At 39.8% G+C, this 20627-nt stretch overlaps 2 protein-coding genes across 2 annotated transcripts; one reads left to right on the top strand and one right to left on the bottom strand.

Moving 5' to 3' along the window:
- Positions 1-255: 255 nt before the first annotated feature.
- Positions 256-5663, bottom strand: zic5 (zic family member 5 (odd-paired homolog, Drosophila)). The gene is made up of 2 exons (XM_067985511.1): positions 4649-5663; positions 256-689 (listed from the first exon to the last, which is right to left on the bottom strand). The coding sequence occupies exons 1-2, from the start codon at positions 5661-5663 to the stop codon at positions 256-258; spliced, it is 1449 nt and encodes a 482-aa protein (XP_067841612.1).
- A 10577-nt stretch (positions 5664-16240) lies between these two features.
- On the top strand, positions 16241-19729 carry zic2a (zic family member 2 (odd-paired homolog, Drosophila), a). Its single transcript, XM_067985512.1, has 3 exons — positions 16241-17231; positions 19240-19403; positions 19544-19729. The coding sequence occupies exons 1-3, from the start codon at positions 16241-16243 to the stop codon at positions 19727-19729; spliced, it is 1341 nt and encodes a 446-aa protein (XP_067841613.1).
- The last annotated feature ends 898 nt before the right edge of the window (positions 19730-20627 follow it).

Genomic DNA, 20627 nt, shown 5'->3' on the forward strand with positions numbered 1-20627 from the left:
CTTAAAATAAATCAAACTGTGATTCTCTTTAACTTAGAAGTTCACACTGTAATCTTGACTGAAACAGAGAATGAGATCATAGGCCAGAAACCTCCATAGGACCAAGTCCATAGCCCTTGTTATTTTCCTACGAAGCTTGAACTTAGCTGGTTTAAGATGACCATAGCTGATATTAGGTGATGGTCACCATTGCCACAAACCCCCTCTTGACTCCTCTCAAGGTACCCACATGCACACTCCTCCAACATTCCTATGTCAGAGCATAGTCCTGGGATCAGAGTTCCTGTAAACCTCCTCATCCTCGGTGTCAGATGAGGTGCCATTGCTTGAAGGTGTGTGGAGGCTATTGGCAGCCCCGCTGTCCTGGCAGACGTACCATTCATTGAGGTTGGTGACTTGCGAAGAGACGCTGGCAGTGCGGTCTCTGACTGGTTCTGAGGCCGGGGACACCATCCCCAAGGATGTGTTTGAGAGCTCGTAACCGGAGCTGGGGGGAGGTGGAGGAGATTTGCAATGGACCTTCATGTGTTTGCGAAGCGAACTAGGGTGAGTGTAAGACTTGTCGCAGCCTCTCACTTTGCAGTTGTACGGCTTGTCACTGGTATGAACATGAGAATGCTTCTTCCTGTCACTGCTGTTGGCAAACTTCCTGTCACAGCCATCGAACTCGCACTTAAAAGGCTTCTCTCCTGAAAATTAAAAATAAAACACAATGAGGGAACAAAATCAAGTGGTTTTACACAGTAAAGTTTTTCAAACATTTTTCTATTGGTTTCTGAAGACTATTACAAATTCAAACATTTGTTGTAACAATTTTAGCTGGTTATAGAGGTTAAGTATATTATATATAAGTTTTACAACAGTAATCAGCTGGCGGAGTTTAGGGCTCTCTAACGTATCACACACACACACACACACACAACACACACACAGTATTCAGAAAGTCGAATAGAAAACTCAGTTTTAAAAGGAATTTAATTGCCCTTTAGTTTGGTGTGAGCCTGGATAGGGCGAAAAAATAATCCTGTTTCCTAAAATGGTCCTGAATACGATATGGAAACTAAAGTCAGATCTTTGCATATAAACGCATCTTAGCCAAATTCCTCATTCTTAGGCTGGAGTATTGGGAAAGGTATAAATGTAACCCAAGCTAACAGGTATTATTCCCTAACATTTAACATGGAAAGTGAAATTGTCGCTGATCTAAAAACAGAAAACGCTGGAGAAGCTCAGCAAGTCAGGCAGCCTCTGTGGAGAAAGAAACACAGAGTTAACGTTTCAGGTCGAAGACCCTTCGTCAGAACTGGCCAGTTCGTGAAACATTAACTCTGTTTCTCTCTCCACAGATGCTGCCTCACTTGCTGAGCTTCTCCAGCATTTTCTGTTTTGATTTCCGATTTCCAGCATCCGCAGTATTTTGCTTTTGTCGCTGAAATGATTGGCAAACCTAGTTGGTAAAAAGTTTTAAGGCAACTTCTTAAACTACTTCCACGGTCATATTTATGATTATATATTCTCTCGCACAGTCCACATCGATCTTTCAGGCCGTTCCGAAGAGGTGATTGCAAAGAGAATATTAATATTTGATATTTATATCGTCAGAATCAGTTTAAAATCTGTAGCCAGTCGAATAAAACCGGTCAGACGGCTGTGAAAATCAATACTGGGCCTCGCTTTTTTTTTTCCTTAGTGTGTTTCTTTCATTGTTCATTCTGTAGTTCGGTCTCTAGTAATCTGATACTTGGGCAAATTTAATTAGATTTACAATATTAAGGGTTAGACGTGTTACATTAAGATTTCTCAAACACCATGAGTGGCACCAAAAATATACACCAGCTTCTGAAAACTAGTCAAGCACAAATCTCCCTTACATGTTTATTCTTAGGGTAGGTTTTTAAATGGAAATCAGATTCATATCACATTATTATTTCTTTCGAGCCTTATTGTGAGAAAGGACGAAGTACTGTGGTTGGAGTTAAATTGAATAACAACACCAGAAGTGGCAGCCATCTTTGTAAGAGTGCGTATTTTGCATCATTAAAAATAAATGTTTACTGTTCTTTAATGTGATTGAGTCCTGGGTGCGTGGAATATCTCAGAATCTGACATCCAGTTGTCGGGATCTAAAAAAAAAATGATGTCCCTGTTTTCGGACCATTTCGTGCTAATGTTCTTACACGGGGATTGAGATAGGATTGGAATAATGCAGTGACCAGAGGTGCCTTCCAGTTCCTTCGCCAGCCTGGTGCTATTTGTGTACTGTAAACATTTATATTTAGCTTGGCGAACTACTGCAGCTCGCTGCAGTGTCTGAATCCCACGGGCTGGTCATAAGCTAGCACTTCGAATGCGCCTGGTGTTTGGCCTGGCGGTTAGTTTAGAGTTTCTGGCCCCGAGCTGCATGTTAGGAGAAAGACACTGACAGCCTTTGATTGCCGTGTTGGACTTTGCGTGAGCTGGGATCCAGAAAGCACTTGACTGATAAAAACGATTTCGCCCTCAAACATAACCTCGTTCACGACTTCGCGAGTAAACAGAAGCTATTTGAATCTGACAGCACACCTCTGTCATCATGGAAACTGTGCAGTCTGGTGGTCAGATTTCCTCGTGGCCCAAGGAATCGTCCTAAATAAGTTGCATTATTAACACCACGTTTTTTTTTTGTATGGATCAATACAAAGAAGAAATGGAGTAAAAATTCCTCTTCTAAGGATGTGCCTTAGTTCGGGACAACACACACGCTAACCTGTTCTACCAGATGTATCAATACAACACAAACTCAGCAAACCCAAGGATAACACAACTTCTGAGTTTGAACCAGAGTTAGAGTTTCCAATCTTGTCAATTCTGCACTCGGAAGCCAATAGGGTGGAAAGACATATTCATCCCAACACGCAGAATATAATTTTTACCACAGAATATGGTAATTAACTTTTCGAGCACATTTGGCTTACATTACCATTGTTGTGCGTGTTTATGCCTGAGATCACATTTACATATTATCTGTATTTTTCTTTTAAAACAGTCTCTAGAAATGCGAAGTTGGGTTAATGGGGCGAACTTGAGACTGCGCCCACTCTTTTGCAGAATTTTAGCAACACCGGCTTTTTGTTGGGAGCATTACCGTCTAGCTCCAAGTGAAGAGAGTAATTTTGCTTTCCTGTGTGGTGCTAATTACCGTTTTTTTTGGTTTTATTTTTACTCTCAAAAGAAGAGTTACCTATCACCCATTAAAAAAATGATTATCATGCGAGCAATTGGTGTTCCCTCCCTGAACTCCTACGTTTTTAGGTCGAAGTGGTCACTTTTCAAAAGCGTTAGCAAATGGCCATTTTATAGCTCCACAGTTTATAAACCCACTAGTCCCAGAAAAGGGCCTTAAAAAAAAAGACACAAGGAAACAGGAGTTGTCGCTACTCCAAGGAATTGTGCGGTCTTCATTTACAATTCCTGCTTTAGAACGTGGTTCTGGAGAGATATAAGAAATCAGTTTGAATAAAATGAAGTTTTAAAACGGTTCATTTCTTTTCACACTCCCCCCTGAGTAGAGATGGAGGATCCGGGCAACCGACTCTATCTCCTCCAATTGGGACCTTACCAACATGGTTGGAATACAAGTCCCCAGTTCGCCTATGTTTTTTTTCTCCCTAACCTGTGCAACATATTCTTTAGATAAAATCTGTAATCAGTGCAGTCATGGACCATTTGCTTTAACATTTAAACAACAAATTAAGAAGGCATTAAACGAATAGGTGTAACACTATCTGTTTATACCCTGTGACAGCACACTATAAATCAGTGGAAACAATTAAGTAAACCATACGTCAATAAACATTCTCCAAGGGATAATATCTGTCTGCAACAATAAATTCTGACCAGGTTGCTTTATTTCGCCAGGAACTACAACGATATACTAGAGATCCGTCGTGAACTTTGTTCAAGTTGTCAGATAAGGCGCACCCTCGGGGGATTCGGGTGCGGTGATCGTTCGTGTGGCCTGTTTACTACCGATTGGTCACAAAATCTATATTATTCTAGTTATTAAGCCGAACAGTAGCGTGCTGTCTGTGAGTTTTTCTCGGAGACTCTTAAATAACATATCTCAACCATAAGCACGGTCCCCTTCCTGTTCCCCAAACCTTCCCCGGGACTGCGTTGAAATCCCTTCTATTCAAATGTATAATTGCTGCCTTTCACTTCACCCCTGATCATTCTTAATTTGAAGTTGGATTGAAATATCTGACATCCATTGGAGATTTCGCTTCCAAAACCAGTCCCGGGAGCATCCCCCCAATAATCGCGCTGGTCGCTTCATTTTAAATTTATGACATTTTGACCCGAAATTCCCGGGCAGGAAACAAAGGGAAGCCGCAGCTTTACACTCGTTTGCAAATATACCCTGCCTGTTTGCTTACATTCAAAAGTCGCTTCTCCAGAATCTTTCAAATGAAACTGAGTTGCTTTAATTTCACATTCTACAATTTGTGAACGGATTTTTAAAAAGTATGTTTTTTTCACGAACGTGCTTCTGAGATACTCGTTAGATTCACAAATCAGGAATGAAAAAGCTTTTTTTTTAACTTAACAGTCCGACATATACTTGTTGAGGGACTTAGAAACAAAGTGAAAAGTGTTTAGAAATACCAACCTGTGTGAGTCCTTTTATGTATCTTCAAGTTTTCCGAGCGTGCGAATACTTTACCGCAGCCAGGGAAAGGGCAGGGGAAAGGTTTTTCGCCTGTGTGAACTCTGATATGATTTACCAGTTTGTATTTCGCCTTGAATGGTTTGCCTTCTCTGGGGCATTCCTCCCAGTAACAAATGTGAACACTCTGCTCAGGTCCGCCGACATGCTCCACCGTGACATGGTTTACCAACTCATGCATGGTGCTGAAAGTTTTGGAACAAGGTTTCTTTGAAGTCTCTTCCTGGTCAATCCATTTGCAGATTAACTCTTGCTTGATGGGCTGTCTCATATACCTAAAAAAGGCACCGGCTCCGTGGTGAGCCGCTGCCAGGTTAACGTTTAAGTTCATGGAGTTATAACTGTGCAGGGAAGAGGCCGGGTAGTGCTCGGCTCTGTGGCTGAAATGCTCTGGCCTATAGATGTCCCCCGGCAAACCCAAACGCATCTGTCCATTTAAAGTGTGGTGGGATCCCGGTGCAGCCTGCTCATGGAGCCCGGGAAAGACCTCCGGGTGTCCGTAGCTACCTGTTGTGGACAGAAACATGCCATGGTGGTGGTGGTGGTGATGGTGATGGGAAGAAGAAGATGGATGCGGATCGGTCAGTCCATGCATGGCAGATGCTGAGAGGTCTCTCCTGAGGATGTAGTCCCTGGCGCTCGCGTAGCCTGAATGGGGGTGGCCCGCTGAGTAGCTGACCGAGTTCTGCGCAGAGCCGAAAATCGCCGCTGTCTGGGCTTCGGGATGTCCAGCCATGTGCTGAGATGGACTGAGTTTGAGAGCACTGGACTGAGCCATGTGCTCGGGCCCAAAAGGGGTGAGAGCCACGCCGGGGTCGTTGCTCATCTCCCCAGGGTGGATGTGTGTATGGCTACTCAGCCCCGGGAAGCCTGTCATATTCTGATGGGGATGGTGTTGGTTTGCTGCCAAATCCGCTAATCTCAATGCCGGATTCCGCTTGCTTAACGCGGCTTCCATAACTACACAAATCAGTCCATCCACGCTAGTTGGTGGTACAGTTTTTTTTTCTCTTTCCCACCCCCCCCCCCAAAAAAAAACAAAGCCTGAAAATATATTATTGAGCGCAGTCAAAGTACTTTTTTTTTGAGCACTCTTAACTCTGCCTTTCTCACTCTGTCCTCAAGCGATTGGCAGAACATAGAGCAGTTGGGCGACACAGTGGGGAAATATAGTTCAGAGATGGCAGGGCCGGGATTGGAGACTTTGGGGTGATTGGCAGATGCGCCGTTGAGGCAATTCGCCCGTTTTCAACGGAGCGGCGCAGCGGGAACCTCCCCCCTCCAGCCCGCACTTCCCACAATGTTGCTCTGCTCAAGTTTTGACTCCGAAACTTAAGGAAACTAGGCACTTGTTTCCCCCCTCCCCCTCCCCCTCCCCCCCCCCCCTCATATGGCATGAAAACTCCATAACTGTTCATTAAAGAATTGCAATGAGCTGCCCCCACGTTCCCCCCTCCCTCAACCCCTCCGGAGGATTTATGTAGGAATGTTAATTGTGATTATGTGCAGTGTTTAAACTCGCTTCTTAGTAAGGGAGTATTGGTGACACATCACATATTCGAATTGTGGTTTGCTTTTAGAAATTGTGTTATAATTGGTTCCAAAAGGAATTTATAAACTGATTCTACAATTTCAGCGTAAATTTAGCCTAAATCGTGTTATATATTAGTATTTTACAGTATTCTATCAATTGTAAACTCCGACTTACAATAATCATCATATGCTGTATTGATGGAAATATATCCAGAGCACATTGTTATTGTTTACTTTGGTGCACATAACTATAAATTACGAACAACCAATTTACAGACTAGATAGGAGATTATTTTTTATGCGGCCAGTAATTGAAACTTTATATGCCTGTAAAACGTATACGCCTTCACAGATAAAACTAAGGGTTAGGAATATTTGTACAAAGTGCATCCGTGCGACATCACACATAAACAATAGACGTTAGAATAATATATGCAAGTTTTCTCAAATTTGATTTTGTCTTTTATAATCTGTATTTTAAACGCATATTCGTGTATCGAACTACACACAGATAAACGCAGGGCAATTATTTAAACCGACGGATGGAAGGAAGATGTACCAAAATATTTCATTATATTTTTCAGTTTTAAACCTATTCACCAAAGTGGACTTGTTTGGGAGTGTAGAAATGTGGCATGACAGAATGTTATGTTTTCATCTTGCTTTACGATAGGAGGAAAGGGTAATATACAAGATCGCAACACCAGACATCACATGGACTATCTTACTGTGATTTTCTTTTTGTTGGGCTTTATGCAACATAACTGTCGATGTTTCAATCTAACGAAACCCAACTAAGTCGACATTCTCTCTTGCATCATAAAATGCTCTGCCTAATGTTTCTCTTGCCGCCGGCACCTATCATTGTATCTCCTTACCAGGGATTCAAGTACATTTTGCGTCACCTTTACTGATTTGCATTTTTTTAAAAACGTAGTCATCTATAAATGTTGGTGATTGTGACATTTCTAAAATCGGGACAAATAATATATGACCATGTGTAGGTTGTGAATAGTTAGAAATATAATTTGTTAGTGAAATATAATACGATTAGATCGTTTGACTGAAATAAGATTTACCATTCATCCTAGATGAATGTAGATTGCTATATAAGGACGGATCAATCTTTCTGAAAGGTCTACGACTCGCAACACAAAATGAACTACAGAAAAAAATCTTTATTTGACAGAAGCTTGAGGTTGTTTGGAAAAAATAATGGTATATTAGACTATTGTATTTCGACATAGAGAAACTAACAGGAATAATTATTGCACAAGTGGCAATTCTCGATTGTCTAAGTCAGATGTTTAATATGAACTTGTAGACTTCAGTGCTATGGATTTGGCAAATGAGGTTAAATATTAATTAGAGCATCAAATTAAATGTATGCTAAATGTAAAAAAAAACAAAAGATATACAAACACTGTTATACACTGTTCTCTTGTTTAATGCACCTTTCTGTTTGTGATACTTATTGTATATGAACCTACCTGAGCAATTCACACGCAGTTAGTTGACTTAAAATTGCAAAGAAATAAGATGATTAGAAATAGATTATTACAAACAGATCAAAATAGCGGTACGTGACAAAGCTAAACCATCAAATAGAGTTAAGAACGTTTGCTACATTTGTTATGGTTGTTGCTCGTTTACTTATATAGTCAGTACGTCTGGATATTTTATATTACTCACAAATCTTTCTTAATATTTCTATAAAATTAAAAGGTAGTTTTTTTTAACAGAAAAGAAAAAAGAACAGCTTTTCTGAAGCGACTAGATGCAACGCCGTTTATTTCGTGACAGTCTTGTCATACCTATAATAAACAACTCTGATTGTCCATGTAGCCTTCTAGAACCGCAATATTTATAGAACATTCTGACTGGTCACTTTATTAACTTAACTGACTTAACCTTTGAATCATGCATTTATTTTTCTCAACTTTTCTTCCATGACTTTGCAGTTATCCAGGATGATTAGTTACCCAAATTATATTCTTGTGATTCTTCTACAAATATCGAGCTAGACAACATTTCCAGGTAGTTCATATATTTTTTGCTTATTATTATTGTGGCATCTTATTATTATTAATCATCTTGGCACTATTACCTGTTTGAATCTTTTATAGTATATGCTGTATATAAGACACAGTATAAGTTCTGCCAGTGCATGTTGTCCGTGTGTGTATGTACATTGATTCCACAATATTTAATGCTACTTCGAATTTGTCCCATTATTTTGCTAATTGTCTGCATGTGTTGTCTTTCTTAAATTCCCATTTACTGCACCATTCCATGCCTGACTAGGCGCATGCCCTTCAAAAGTCCTTTGCGAATATCAGGTATTTGCATCGCCCCAACCCTCAACCACCACATGTGGCAAAAAGCAAGAAGTCCAAATTTGCGTTACTAATAACAACAAATAAATGACACAATTCAAAAGTTTTGGTAAACACCATTTAGCAAACAATGGAACAAATGACAATCGGAGTACCAACAGGCGCCTCTGACATTTTGCTGTGAAGCAGTTTGGTTTCCTACTATAAACCAGCCAAGCAGAAATGATTGCCACACCTTTATATCATACAGTAATATCTGAGTAATTGCATAGCAATAAACAGTCTCTAACACATAATTCATTTTATGGGGATGTAACATAAAAGGTGATACCTGATTATTTATGTGTATTGTTCCATCTTTATTTAATTGTCTGAATTAAGAACACTGATTGATATAATCTGTTCAAAAATGTTTGAATGAATAGTACTTGCAAATTGAATGTTTCGTATTGTTCCTTAAACTTATTACTAATTCACTTTACGTCATTCTGAGTCCCACTGTAGTAAAATAGTTAACAGGTATCGAAACGAACGCTATGTGGTATGAATTGTATGAGAATTTTGCGTACGAGGACCGCAATATGAAATCCAAAAATCACAACAGAAAAATATCATTTAATCAGTTTCCTTTCAAGTAGCCACCTTTTAAAGCAGTTATCAAAGGTTCCTGGAAAGTTTCCCCGCTACAAGTGCTTGCTGCCTACAATGAAATAAATGTCATTCTAAAGGTTTGCCCCGTATTATTGATTGCAAAAATAAAATGAAGATTTATGATTTGAGTAGCCGGAGGTACGATGGTTGTACTGTACGGGGCTTGGCGGAACACGCGCCTCTTTGTAGCTGTCCTTGATCAACGCAGCATGATATGTATCTGTCATCGATTAATATGTCTTAATATATACTTACTTCTGTGATCGATTTATTTATTCCCACTTGTCTTTCTATGAATTGTTACAAAAGGTCATAGGGAAATAAAATCCTGACTATTTGTAAAACCCTAATGCTCCAATTGATTGTATTGATTTTAATACATTAAAAACAAAGCAAATATGAACAAACCCCAACCAACAGCCTTAAGAAAGTTCCCTTCCTATAGTGGAACACTCAAAATACCTGTAAATTTGGATTTTGTTCACAATGCGATCAGTGTGAAACGCATTTCAGAAATAATATCTGGGGCTAACTTCCTCCTTCTGAGCTGCTATAGCCCAGTATAGCGCCTGTCCGTTCAGTCTAAAGCACCAAGCTAAGTACTCATTAAACACTGTGCTTGCGTTATAATTATAATGAATTGGTTTCCTGTTTCTGTTTTTCCAGGCTTGGTTATTTTTAAGGAAATTGCTTCCGATTTCCCGGTGTTTTATTATCTCTTATTACTCTTTCAAAGCATTATTGTATTTCCAGTTCAAAATTCTAATTTCAGCTTCTCACTCTATCTGGTAGGATACCAGCAACTGCTCGAATTACGTCAAATTATCAAGTAGGCTAGTGCCATTGTTAAAAAGAAACAAAATATTGCGAATTTTAAGAGTATAAGTAATATTGTGAACTGATGCAGTGGGACTAGAAAGTGGAATATGTTGTTATTAATGCAGCTAAAGTAAATTAAATGGTGCGAAACATGGGGTTCAAATTAAGGAAACCGAAGTCTGTACAACATCTTCTTAACAATCCAACAGAGGAATAGTGTTAAGGCGTCAAGTCACCAAATATGGGAGACAGAGAATGGAAAAAGTAAAAAGGTCATAAACTGGAAATCTAGGGGAACATTTGGAAATGAGGTGTTGGATGGTACAGAACAACGGACGAGAATGTAGGATATTCGATGAATGTGAAAAAGGAGATGGCGAAGTCCACGGGAAATACAAATATAACTAATCAATAAACAGGCCAGGCATGATGACTCGCAAATGTAAATTTCAGGAGAGAACTAGAATGTTACTCTGCACCATTATAATGTATGGAGATAAATACAGGTAGGTGAAACGCAATCGAGGACAGCCTTCTGAAAGCTTTGTGGCGTGTGTTTAGTATTTGTCTTTCTTCCCATTCCAGTACTTACTGGTGGTAAACCACAACGACTTGCCTACAAAGCCAATGTTGTCTGTTAATGGCCACATCATGCAAGCCATGTCCTCATAGCAATCCGCCGCTCCATTACCTCATGCCTTGTAAGGCTGGATTCACATAAAATCCCCATACGCTTGATTGCACGCCCTTAATTATTGAACAGATACATGTTTCTTTTCAATGGATGGGGTAATTAATAGACTATCAGTAAACTGAATTCAACACTTCCTGGCGGTTTAGCACTGTTTGTTTATAATGTGTTTCTACTTATTCAAGCCAATATGAAAGAGCGCGAATAGAGGTATTGTGTTCGTGTCTTCTTTGATAGTCACAAACCCAAACAGATCAGGTTATGCAGATACATAATGAGCAAACTTGGGAGTTTCACATTTTCAGTCAGCCTTTGCAATATATATACATATATATATATATATATTAATTTAAAGCTACGTTCTTTGTCGTAAAATTCTGCATTCTGGGTTCGTGGCACACGTCTCCCCGATAAAAACAGTTGTATCCTTAATGCACCATTCAACAGAGGCAAGTTTTGTTTCGCGTAGGTGTTGGTTATTCCTTTCGGTTTATAAGAAAAACTGTGTTATTGTCTGGCGAAATTGTTGGCAATGATGTCAGAATTCATATTGCATCTAAAAGGCTTAATATTCTCCAAGCGTTATAATATTCACTATATATATTTGGTAAGAAATGTGTATACGATCTTAATGTATAATTTAAGATCATATTTTCCTTTAAAATAGATATTTTAATCCATGTAATTTTATTTTAAAAAGTTCTTATTAGGAACACTGACGAGGAACGTTTCTTTATGGTTTACAGATTAGTCCATAAGGTGGGTAAATTGGAATATTTTACCTTTCACATTATTTCATTTGTATTTGATAAATGTTGTATTGCAATGATTTCATTTTAGTCCACCATTCATTAAAAAGCACCAAACATTGTTAATTTGCCCTTAGTGTCATAACGTTTGGTACGGTCTATACTACAGATGATTAAATGCCTTTCACAAACCCATTATTTTATTGGTTGATTTCTGTCATTCGTCACTCCACCATATTTTTCTATCTCTTTCTGGCCTGTCAGACTCCTTCCTTCCTCTGCTTTCTCATTGATTCGTAAACAACGATCTATTGATAACAAGAAGTTAACAGTTGCTTGTTGTAAGAGCAATGTCACTACCCACGCTGTTGCGTGCCACCATTACTTTAACGCAGTGGTCATATTTCTCATGTGAATTTAACCGACATACTGATAAACAAGAACGTGCAGAACACCCACAGACTACAACCGAAATAAATTACACTACTAATGTGTTTAAAAACGCGACAGACTTTACAGGGGTTAACTGCAGATATAATTTATGGAATAACAATCCTAGGTCGCCAACTCGTAAACTGATAACACATGTCACTTTCGTGTGTCTTTTCTTTAACATGCCATCGTAAAATGTTTTTGGAAGCGCTTTGCGAAAGCACCTGCAAGCGTTAATACTCACTCGTTGTAAATGCAATGCTGTAATGTACGTGTGTATATAAAATGATGTGTGCGATTTGACAGTAAGCAACAGGCCACAACTGTTCTCTTAGTACGGTATCAAAAATAGTCTTTAAAAGTACGACACCTATTTAGAAGGGATGAGTTTGTTCTGTTCATTGCTTAAATACATAAAATTAACAGGGATATCTCTCAGTCCTTAGTTGACTTTAGCTGCACGTAAGATTAGTCTGGGTTCAGATTCACTCTCTAGAGTTTCCAGCCATTAATATTAACATGTGAGACAGTATTTCACAAACAAGTAAGTGGATTCATTCAGCTGTGTTCTTAGAACCCTCCCACAGACTAACAGAACTATACATACTGTAATTCTACCCTCTTTGAAGTATGGATTAAATTAACAACACTGCAATTGTTCAGGGTTGTCTGTGTTGTTCCATCTCAGTATGCAAAAGATACACTCACTATCTCCTTCGCACAATAATTTATATCTTGTGTGTAGTATTTTACGACCTTTGCGTCGTGAGACATTCATTGCTAGATCAGAATGTACATTTATATTAGTAAATGCTCAATAAATTAATTTATGTCGCAGTTAACGGGAGAGGGTTACATAAGTATTCAACAATAAATATCCTGTTGCCTGATGTACAATTTTCCATAAATTCTGTTTGCACCGAATAAGTATGTTTTTATAGATTTGTTCTAAAGGGAGGGGGTACATACGTACTTTACCGTGGACCTTAGGTTGTGGTCAAAGTAGGCAAAATCAAAGGTAATTTGTAACGTAATAGTCATTTGATTAACTCAATTGGATTCAAGACCTTGATTGACACAGATAACAATGCATGGCAACTTTTCCTGGTGCAAAATGTGAGCTTGATAGTTGTAGCAACAGTCCTTAAATCCAATCTAACCTGAACAAAATACAATTATAAACAAATCATTAAAGTGCCCCAATCAAATAAACTAACACTGCGTCCACTCTATTGCCATAGTAGCCACGGCGAATAGCTGTATACAGTACTCAGAATACAGTAATATTTATTGCACGATAATATACAGACAAAAGCTATGCCAATTGTATTGTTCACGTGCAATTTCCACATATACCTTTGTTCCCTTCACGCGATTTGTAAAGACTAAGGAAGCATTGTAAAACGCCGATAAGGTTGCCTTCAGTAGATAACATATAATTCATTCCCAATCTCACTTACCATTAAAAATAATAACAAAAAGCATGACATTCAGTTAATCATTGTGCCCAGTAACCTGGCAGTTTTAATTGATTTCAAGGCGTTGTTTATCCAAAGCAGTGAATAAAAAGCAATGGTGATTTTTTTTCCTGATTGATTTCTGCCTTGCCTGCTACTTAAATACTGTCCAATAAGTATATTTAAGGAACATTCTTGTTGTGCTCAAGCGATTTTTAAAAAACGAGCAAGAATGCAACCAAACGGCCGAACAGAATGCGGTAAACAATCTGCAGTCAGCTCAGGGATATAGTCGTGTAGTTAGTCCCTTTAAAGTTCTATCTAAATCCAAAAAAAAATCTTTCACATAAACTTGTCAAGAGTATGGCGTTGATTTCTTCGGCGTGATTTGACTAACTTTATTGAAAAATAGTTTGAAATATGTGACAAGATTGATATAGATGAAAGAGGATATTGTGTGGATTTCATTGTTTGCAGTTATTAAAACAAGCCTCTAGGCTAACAAAAGAGGTGCTGTCGCCATAAAGAAAAGTGCAGATTTTGGATTTGGATAAGTGGATAAAGACATTATTCTCAGCCTTAGAGCAGCATCTCTCAGATAGTAAGTTCATTGCTTACCTCTTCAAACCTGTTGAAGTACCATTAAATGAATAGATTACCGTCCGCTGGTCTTTCTCACTGCCCACCTCCAGTTCCTGTCTGCATTTCTGGTACAATGGTACTGAAATGCAATTGAATTTTTGTATTTCTCTCTCTCTCTCTCCCTCTCTCTCTCTCTCTCGTACAAAGCCGGTAACCAAGGACGGAGTTTTTTTTTGGGTGGGGGGGGCAGTTTGCAGAGAAATAATACAGAGAAGTCGGCAAACGTGACTTTGAACTTGGATCAGCTCATGTGTTTCCAGCAGAGTAGCCCTGGAGAAGTGAAAGAAGAGCAGAGAGCACGAGACTGTGCCGCTTTGGACAGGAATTAAAGAATTAAAACAACACCAAAACTTTTTTTTTGTTTTGAAAAAAACAGATGATCACTGAAAAAGCAGCAAGAAGATTATACACACGAATGGGTGATACAAACAACGCAAGGGTCTAAACTAACATCAAACTCCATACCTTATTTATACATCAATTAAAATGATTGTTTTGTTTATGCTCCCCCTCCTCACCCCGCCCCGCAAACCTTTCGGTGTGATTTCAATTATAGACGTTTTGTTCATCACAGACTATGTGATGACATTTCTGAAAAATGCGGGGTCAGTACACAGTAGCATAAGAACAGATTTTGTAATTAACTAGGGGTGATTTAGTAGAACGGGGTTGTTTCCGTTACATTCGGTTGGTCTTCTGTTTCTAGACCTGTGCTTTAATATAAGGTCTGCCCGAAGCAAAGCAGGTTCGGCACCACTATCCCCCTTTGCAAAAAGCAAATAGTAACAACAAGTGAAATACTCGTGCTTTTCGTTCATGGCAAGGAAATAAAGAGATCATTTTTTTTTAACAAAAAAAAGTCACTTGTATAAACAAACGATTGTATTTCTAATCCCGCCTTATTTAAACATACCTTCTAATCGTTTTCCCCCCAAAAAACGAATATGAGCAGAAAAAAATACACACAGTTTTTATTGCGAAAAATATGGTGTGCAGTTTAGTAGGTGACAAATCGGATTAACCCCCCCTCCCTTTATTTCTGGCACCGACCCTTACATGTAAAACTTGTCTGTAAGGATAAGATGAGCCTTTCTTTACACACAACTGAAAACTGATCAGGACCAGACTTGTCTGTTTCACTGATGTAATATCTCAAACCTTTGGATGAAATTCATTTGACAAGTTTTTTTAAAAAAAAAGTTAACTGATTTACATCATGTTACATACTTACATGTAAAAGGCACCAATTAAACGGGGAGGGGGGACGAAACGCGTATTGTATTGTGGACATTGTATTCACTCCCCCCCCCCCTCCCCTCCGACACACACACAATTTGATCACAAGATATTACAACGGATTTCGATTAACTTTTATTGCTTCGCAGTGAAAACATGTTTGCTGCTACCCTACATATAGATACTTGTGAGAAAAGGAGTGGCGCAGTAATGGCCGAGCTGGAATAAAAACAAATCAAAGTAGGCGTACTTAATGAAAAATGGCGACCCGTTTGGAGCAGGCTACCTGGGATGGATGAGGCGAGCTGTCCAATGAAAAGCCATTAGAAAGTGGCCGCTGTCCTGTTTAAAAGGGGTGTTGGGAGAGGCGCCGCCAGTCCAGTCCGCCATCGCACTGTGCATCATATGACAGGAGCGGGACCAGCTTCACCGTCTCCCCCACCCCCCCCCCCCCAACTCCCCCTCCCCATTCATTCTTAGGATGCTCTTATCTCCACACCTCATTTATCTGCCTTTCTGATTACCGCTATCACTGGCAACACTGCATCTACTGAGAGAGAGGAGAGAGGAGAGAGAGGAGAGACAAGAGGCTGCTTCAAACAAGACGTTTCCTCCGTGAGAATTCGTGCTGCAAAAACAGAAAAAACTTCTACGTGATCGCAATAAAAACTGTTTTAGAGGACAAAAAAAAAAGAGAAAGTTCTTCGTGATAATTTGGCTCGACCTATTTGTCATCGCTTCATTTTTTTTTTAAAAAAGAGAAGCTGTTAAAAAGGTGAATCGTTGGTCTCGTTCTGTTGAATTTATGGACTGGGTTTTTTTTTAGCAATCGACCACAAAACAATAACAAGAAGGCGTCCCTGAAGTTACTGGTTGATCGGTGTGTGTGTGTGTGTGTGTGGGGGGAGTTTTTTTTTTGGGGTGGGTTTGGGGGGGGGGGAAAGGGAAAGAGATATTTGTTTGTTTTTTTTCCCCCTGGTTTGAGGAGCATGTTGCTGGACGCGGGACCCCAGTTCCCCACCCTCGGGGTGGGCACTTTCGCCAGGCATCACCATCATCACTCCACCGCCGAGATGTCCGACCGAGACCTGGGTTTGGTCCAGAACACTTTCGTCGACTCGGCGCACATGGGGGCTTTCAAACTGAACGCCGGAGTCCACCACGACCTGTCGTCTCACGGCCAGAACTCAGCTTTCAGCTCGCAGGCGGCGGCGGCGGGCGGCCCCGGGTACGCGTCCGCCTTGGCTCCCCACGCCGCCCATGTCAGCACTTACTCGGGCGCAGCTTTCAACTCCACCCGGGACTTTATCTTCCGCAGCCGTGGCTTCGGCGATTCGAGCCCGGGTTCCAGCCAGCACGGCATCTTCGGACCCAGCCCGGGGGGTCTCCATCACCCGCACTCGGACACATCGGGACACCTCTTGTTCCCGGGTATCCACGATCAAGGGGGATCCCACCCCTCTCCAAACGCGCACGTCCTCAACGGCCAGATGCGCCTGGGGCTGCCGGGCGAAGCCTTTGGCCGCTCGGATCAGTGTCCCAGGACTGACCCTTACTCGGCAGCCCAGCTCCATCACCACCATAACTACGGCCACATGAATATGAACATGGCAGCCCACCACGGCCCCGGAGCCTTCTTCAGGTACATGAGGCAGCCGATCAAGCAGGAGCTCATCTGTAAGTGGGTCGATCCCGAACAGATGACCAACCCCAAAAAGTCCTGCAACAAAACTTTCAGCACCATGCACGAGTTGGTTACCCACGTCTCGGTGGAGCATGTCGGCGGACCCGAGCAAACGAACCACGTCTGTTTTTGGGAAGAGTGCGCCAGGGAAGGGAAACCTTTCAAAGCCAAATACAAACTGGTGAATCACATCAGGGTCCACACGGGAGAGAAGCCGTTCCCTTGCCCCTTCCCGGGCTGTGGCAAAGTTTTCGCCAGGTCGGAGAACTTAAAGATCCACAAACGCACCCACACAGGTAAAACCCCCCGAGCTCTATCCGCCCCATCACCACCCCAGACCCTTCGAACGGTAAATTTGTGTTTGCTAGAAACACGAGAGAGCGGATCCCTCCATCGGCGCACATCAGGCGTTTGATGTTTAACTCGTTTTTCGCAATAATGATTTTTTTAAAAAAAATCTAAAACTGTAAAATAAGATTGTCGTGATCGCGTTAAACAACGAAAATTAACTTTTCAAGACACTTCCTAAACCACTTGAGAAATCTCCTCTGTCGATGCTTCAAATTGTAACAGCACGAGTAATAATTTAATCCTTGAGATTGGGAAAACAGTGTGAGATAGGCAGCAAATGAATAGTGTACAGATTATTTTTACACATTTTAAAAGTAAATCTGTTCAGAATACAATTCGATCCTTAATGAATGGAGACGCGATAAATGTCGAAAATTAATAAAATTCTGCTGCTCTGATGAATTAAGAAACAATAACATTTCACAAATTCTGGTTATATGATAAGCAATGGAATTGTGGGTTTCTAGCATTTATAATTTTTTAATACATGAAAATATTTGGAAATTGCGTTGTGATATTTGGGAATTGCCGTAGGCCACAAGTTTAACATAAATATAAAACGCACATACTATTAGCAACCAAAAAAAACGTTCAACGGCAGCATCGACTTACAATTTATGTTGTGTTGCATAATATTTCTCTCAAGTGTGTAGAATTATGTCATCAGCAGTGGCCTGTATTTGGACCATAAACTCTGAATATAGGTCAAGATGTAATGTAAGGACAGAGGTTGTTGTGTGCAAAACGTGGTAGGCTGAGAAACTAATGCAAGCTTCGCCCGTGCGGCATTCATTATTTACAGTATTTATGTTTATATTTTCTAAATCACTGGTTCTTCAAAGGCACAAAAAAACCCCACAAAAGCGTTAATTAATTAATAAGTTTTTAAAAAAAAAACACACAATAACTATTTGCTTTCCAGAGAGTGGTAAGCAGGATGGAGGCCCATTGTCCGCTCAAGTGTAGGATTAATTATAGGTGCCAGACGAGTCCTTAGCAAGGTTTTCAACTGAGAAATTTATTTGCTCGATGTGGCTATCCTTCAGATTTCGAGGCAGTTTACATATCTTTTCGGAAACAATTTAAATGCTAATAGAATGTAATGTTACATTGTTCCTCTCTATTTAGCAAGATTGCTGTGTGATTCACACCTCCTGGTTCCGCGGCTCAGTAATTGTCCATAAAATACAAAGTTCAGACTGGATATTGTCAACGTTCCGGATACAATGGCCAATTTTAAAAGTGTACTCCCATAAATAAGTGTAGATAAGCATTTGTAATTATTCAGGGACTGTAAAAAAATGATCTACATATCGGTATCTACGTAGTGGGATTAAATTGGGGTTTGTGTTGGTTAATCCCTCGACTGACCATTTGTTTGGATATTTTATTTCTAAAATTCGTTTGGATCAATTAATTTAATACACTTGTTAATTCTGAAAGACTAAGAAGACTGTTTAATTAAATTCAGTCATTGTGTAAACGCGGTGAACTATTTCCTTTCGTTGTGTTGTAATCAGCTGGGGAAAGGCAGCTGGGAATCTTTTAATTGTGACTATTTCCATTTGAAAAAGGGACCCGAGCAATACAGTACTTGTAAACCCAGTACTTCTTATACTCCCATTAATCACTCAAATCTAAACGCGAATCAATTTGGTCAAGCGCATTTCCGTTTACAGCCTAAGACTTTAATTTAGGATGTTTCATTTGAAATATTTTGTGTGGGTTTTTTTTTTGGGTCGCGGTTAAAAATGCCATGACGAGTTATAAACGCCGATGGTTAAATATTCAGCAATTTTTAAAAAAAAATGTGCTTAAATCCAGGTGCTTTGAAATCCACCAAACAGTGTGGAGCATGGTGATTGCAGAGCGAAATGCAAGCGGTGGAAGGTTGATATATTCGTGGTATTGCTTGACTGAGCCTTTTCTCTATGTTGTTTTTTTCTTCTGTAGGTGAAAAGCCCTTTAAGTGCGAATTTGAAGGCTGCGACAGGCGTTTTGCCAACAGCAGCGACAGGAAGAAGCACATGCATGTGCACACTTCAGACAAACCCTATCTGTGCAAAATGTGCGACAAGTCTTACACACACCCCAGCTCTCTGAGGAAACACATGAAGGTCATTACTTTTCAATATTTATATAATGAGCGATCACTTGTATTAATTATAATCGGGGAACGGTACCCGTGGTTACTTTTTCTTTAAATTGCTGTTTTAGAAAGGACTGATTTTTTTTTTTTGCCTTCGACTTTTTGCAGGTTCATGAATCATCTCAAGGCTCCGAGTCCTCACCGGCGGCCAGTTCTGGTTATGAATCGTCTACTCCCCCAGTGCTGGTTTCTCCATCCACCGAACCCCAAAACAGCAATAATTTATCTCCCGCCTCCTCTGCCGTGCACAGTAACGCCGGCATTTCCTCCAACTTCAATGAATGGTACGTTTAAAAAAAAAGACGACAGGCCCAAAAGTGGGAGATCGGCGCCTGTGCTAACTTAATAAAAACAAAATTAAAACTTTCTCTAGAATCTGTGTAAAAGGAAAACGGAGAACGATATAATCCCCATCCAAGCAATACCGAGTTCCAGAGATTTTGCAGAAATGAAGATCAAGCGTTATTTATGTCCTATTGAACAAACTTTTTGGCTACTTTTACAACTTTGTACATAAAGAATTGCCGCCTGTCTGCTGAACTATATCTGGGATTCTTGATATTTAGCCTCGATTCCACGGTAGTAGCTATGGATTTCTTTCTTGAGGTGACAAGACATTTCCAAATTGCGCACAAAACGGAAACATAAAAGGACAGAAAGAATGACTTCCTTATCGTTGTGTTTTAATGCTGAAATTTATGTCACCTCTTCAGGGCGACCGATTGTAAAAAACTTCATGCAATCATATAGAATGGAAACTGTGCCAAAGTCAAGTTACAGTTCACAAACACACAGAAACACAAATAATTGCTTGTGAATGTATTTTTTTTTCTGTTAGCTGGGTTTTTATCTTGTGATGTTTTGTGCTTTGCAAGTTTGAATTGTGAAATACTATTGGAAGATTGTGAAAAAAGGTTGTGCCGTTAATTTTTGTAACAACAATATTCATTCTGTAAATACCCGCGTTACCATATTTATCCATTTGTAATTAAATTATGGTATTAACTTGCTACAGATGAAACAATATTTATAAAGAATGTTTCTTAACTATAAATATGTACAATTGTGAGTTAAACATGAGAGTGTTCAGATTGTTTTGTTTTAATTTCTAGATAAAATGTTTCCCTCTTTTCTTGTGCGATGTCCTGAGATCATTAACAGCATATAAAGATAATAATAAAACGTGTTGCAA

The sequence above is a fragment of the Heptranchias perlo genome, chromosome 6, assembly GCF_035084215.1.
Source record: "Heptranchias perlo isolate sHepPer1 chromosome 6, sHepPer1.hap1, whole genome shotgun sequence".
NCBI lineage: Eukaryota > Metazoa > Chordata > Chondrichthyes > Hexanchiformes > Hexanchidae > Heptranchias > Heptranchias perlo.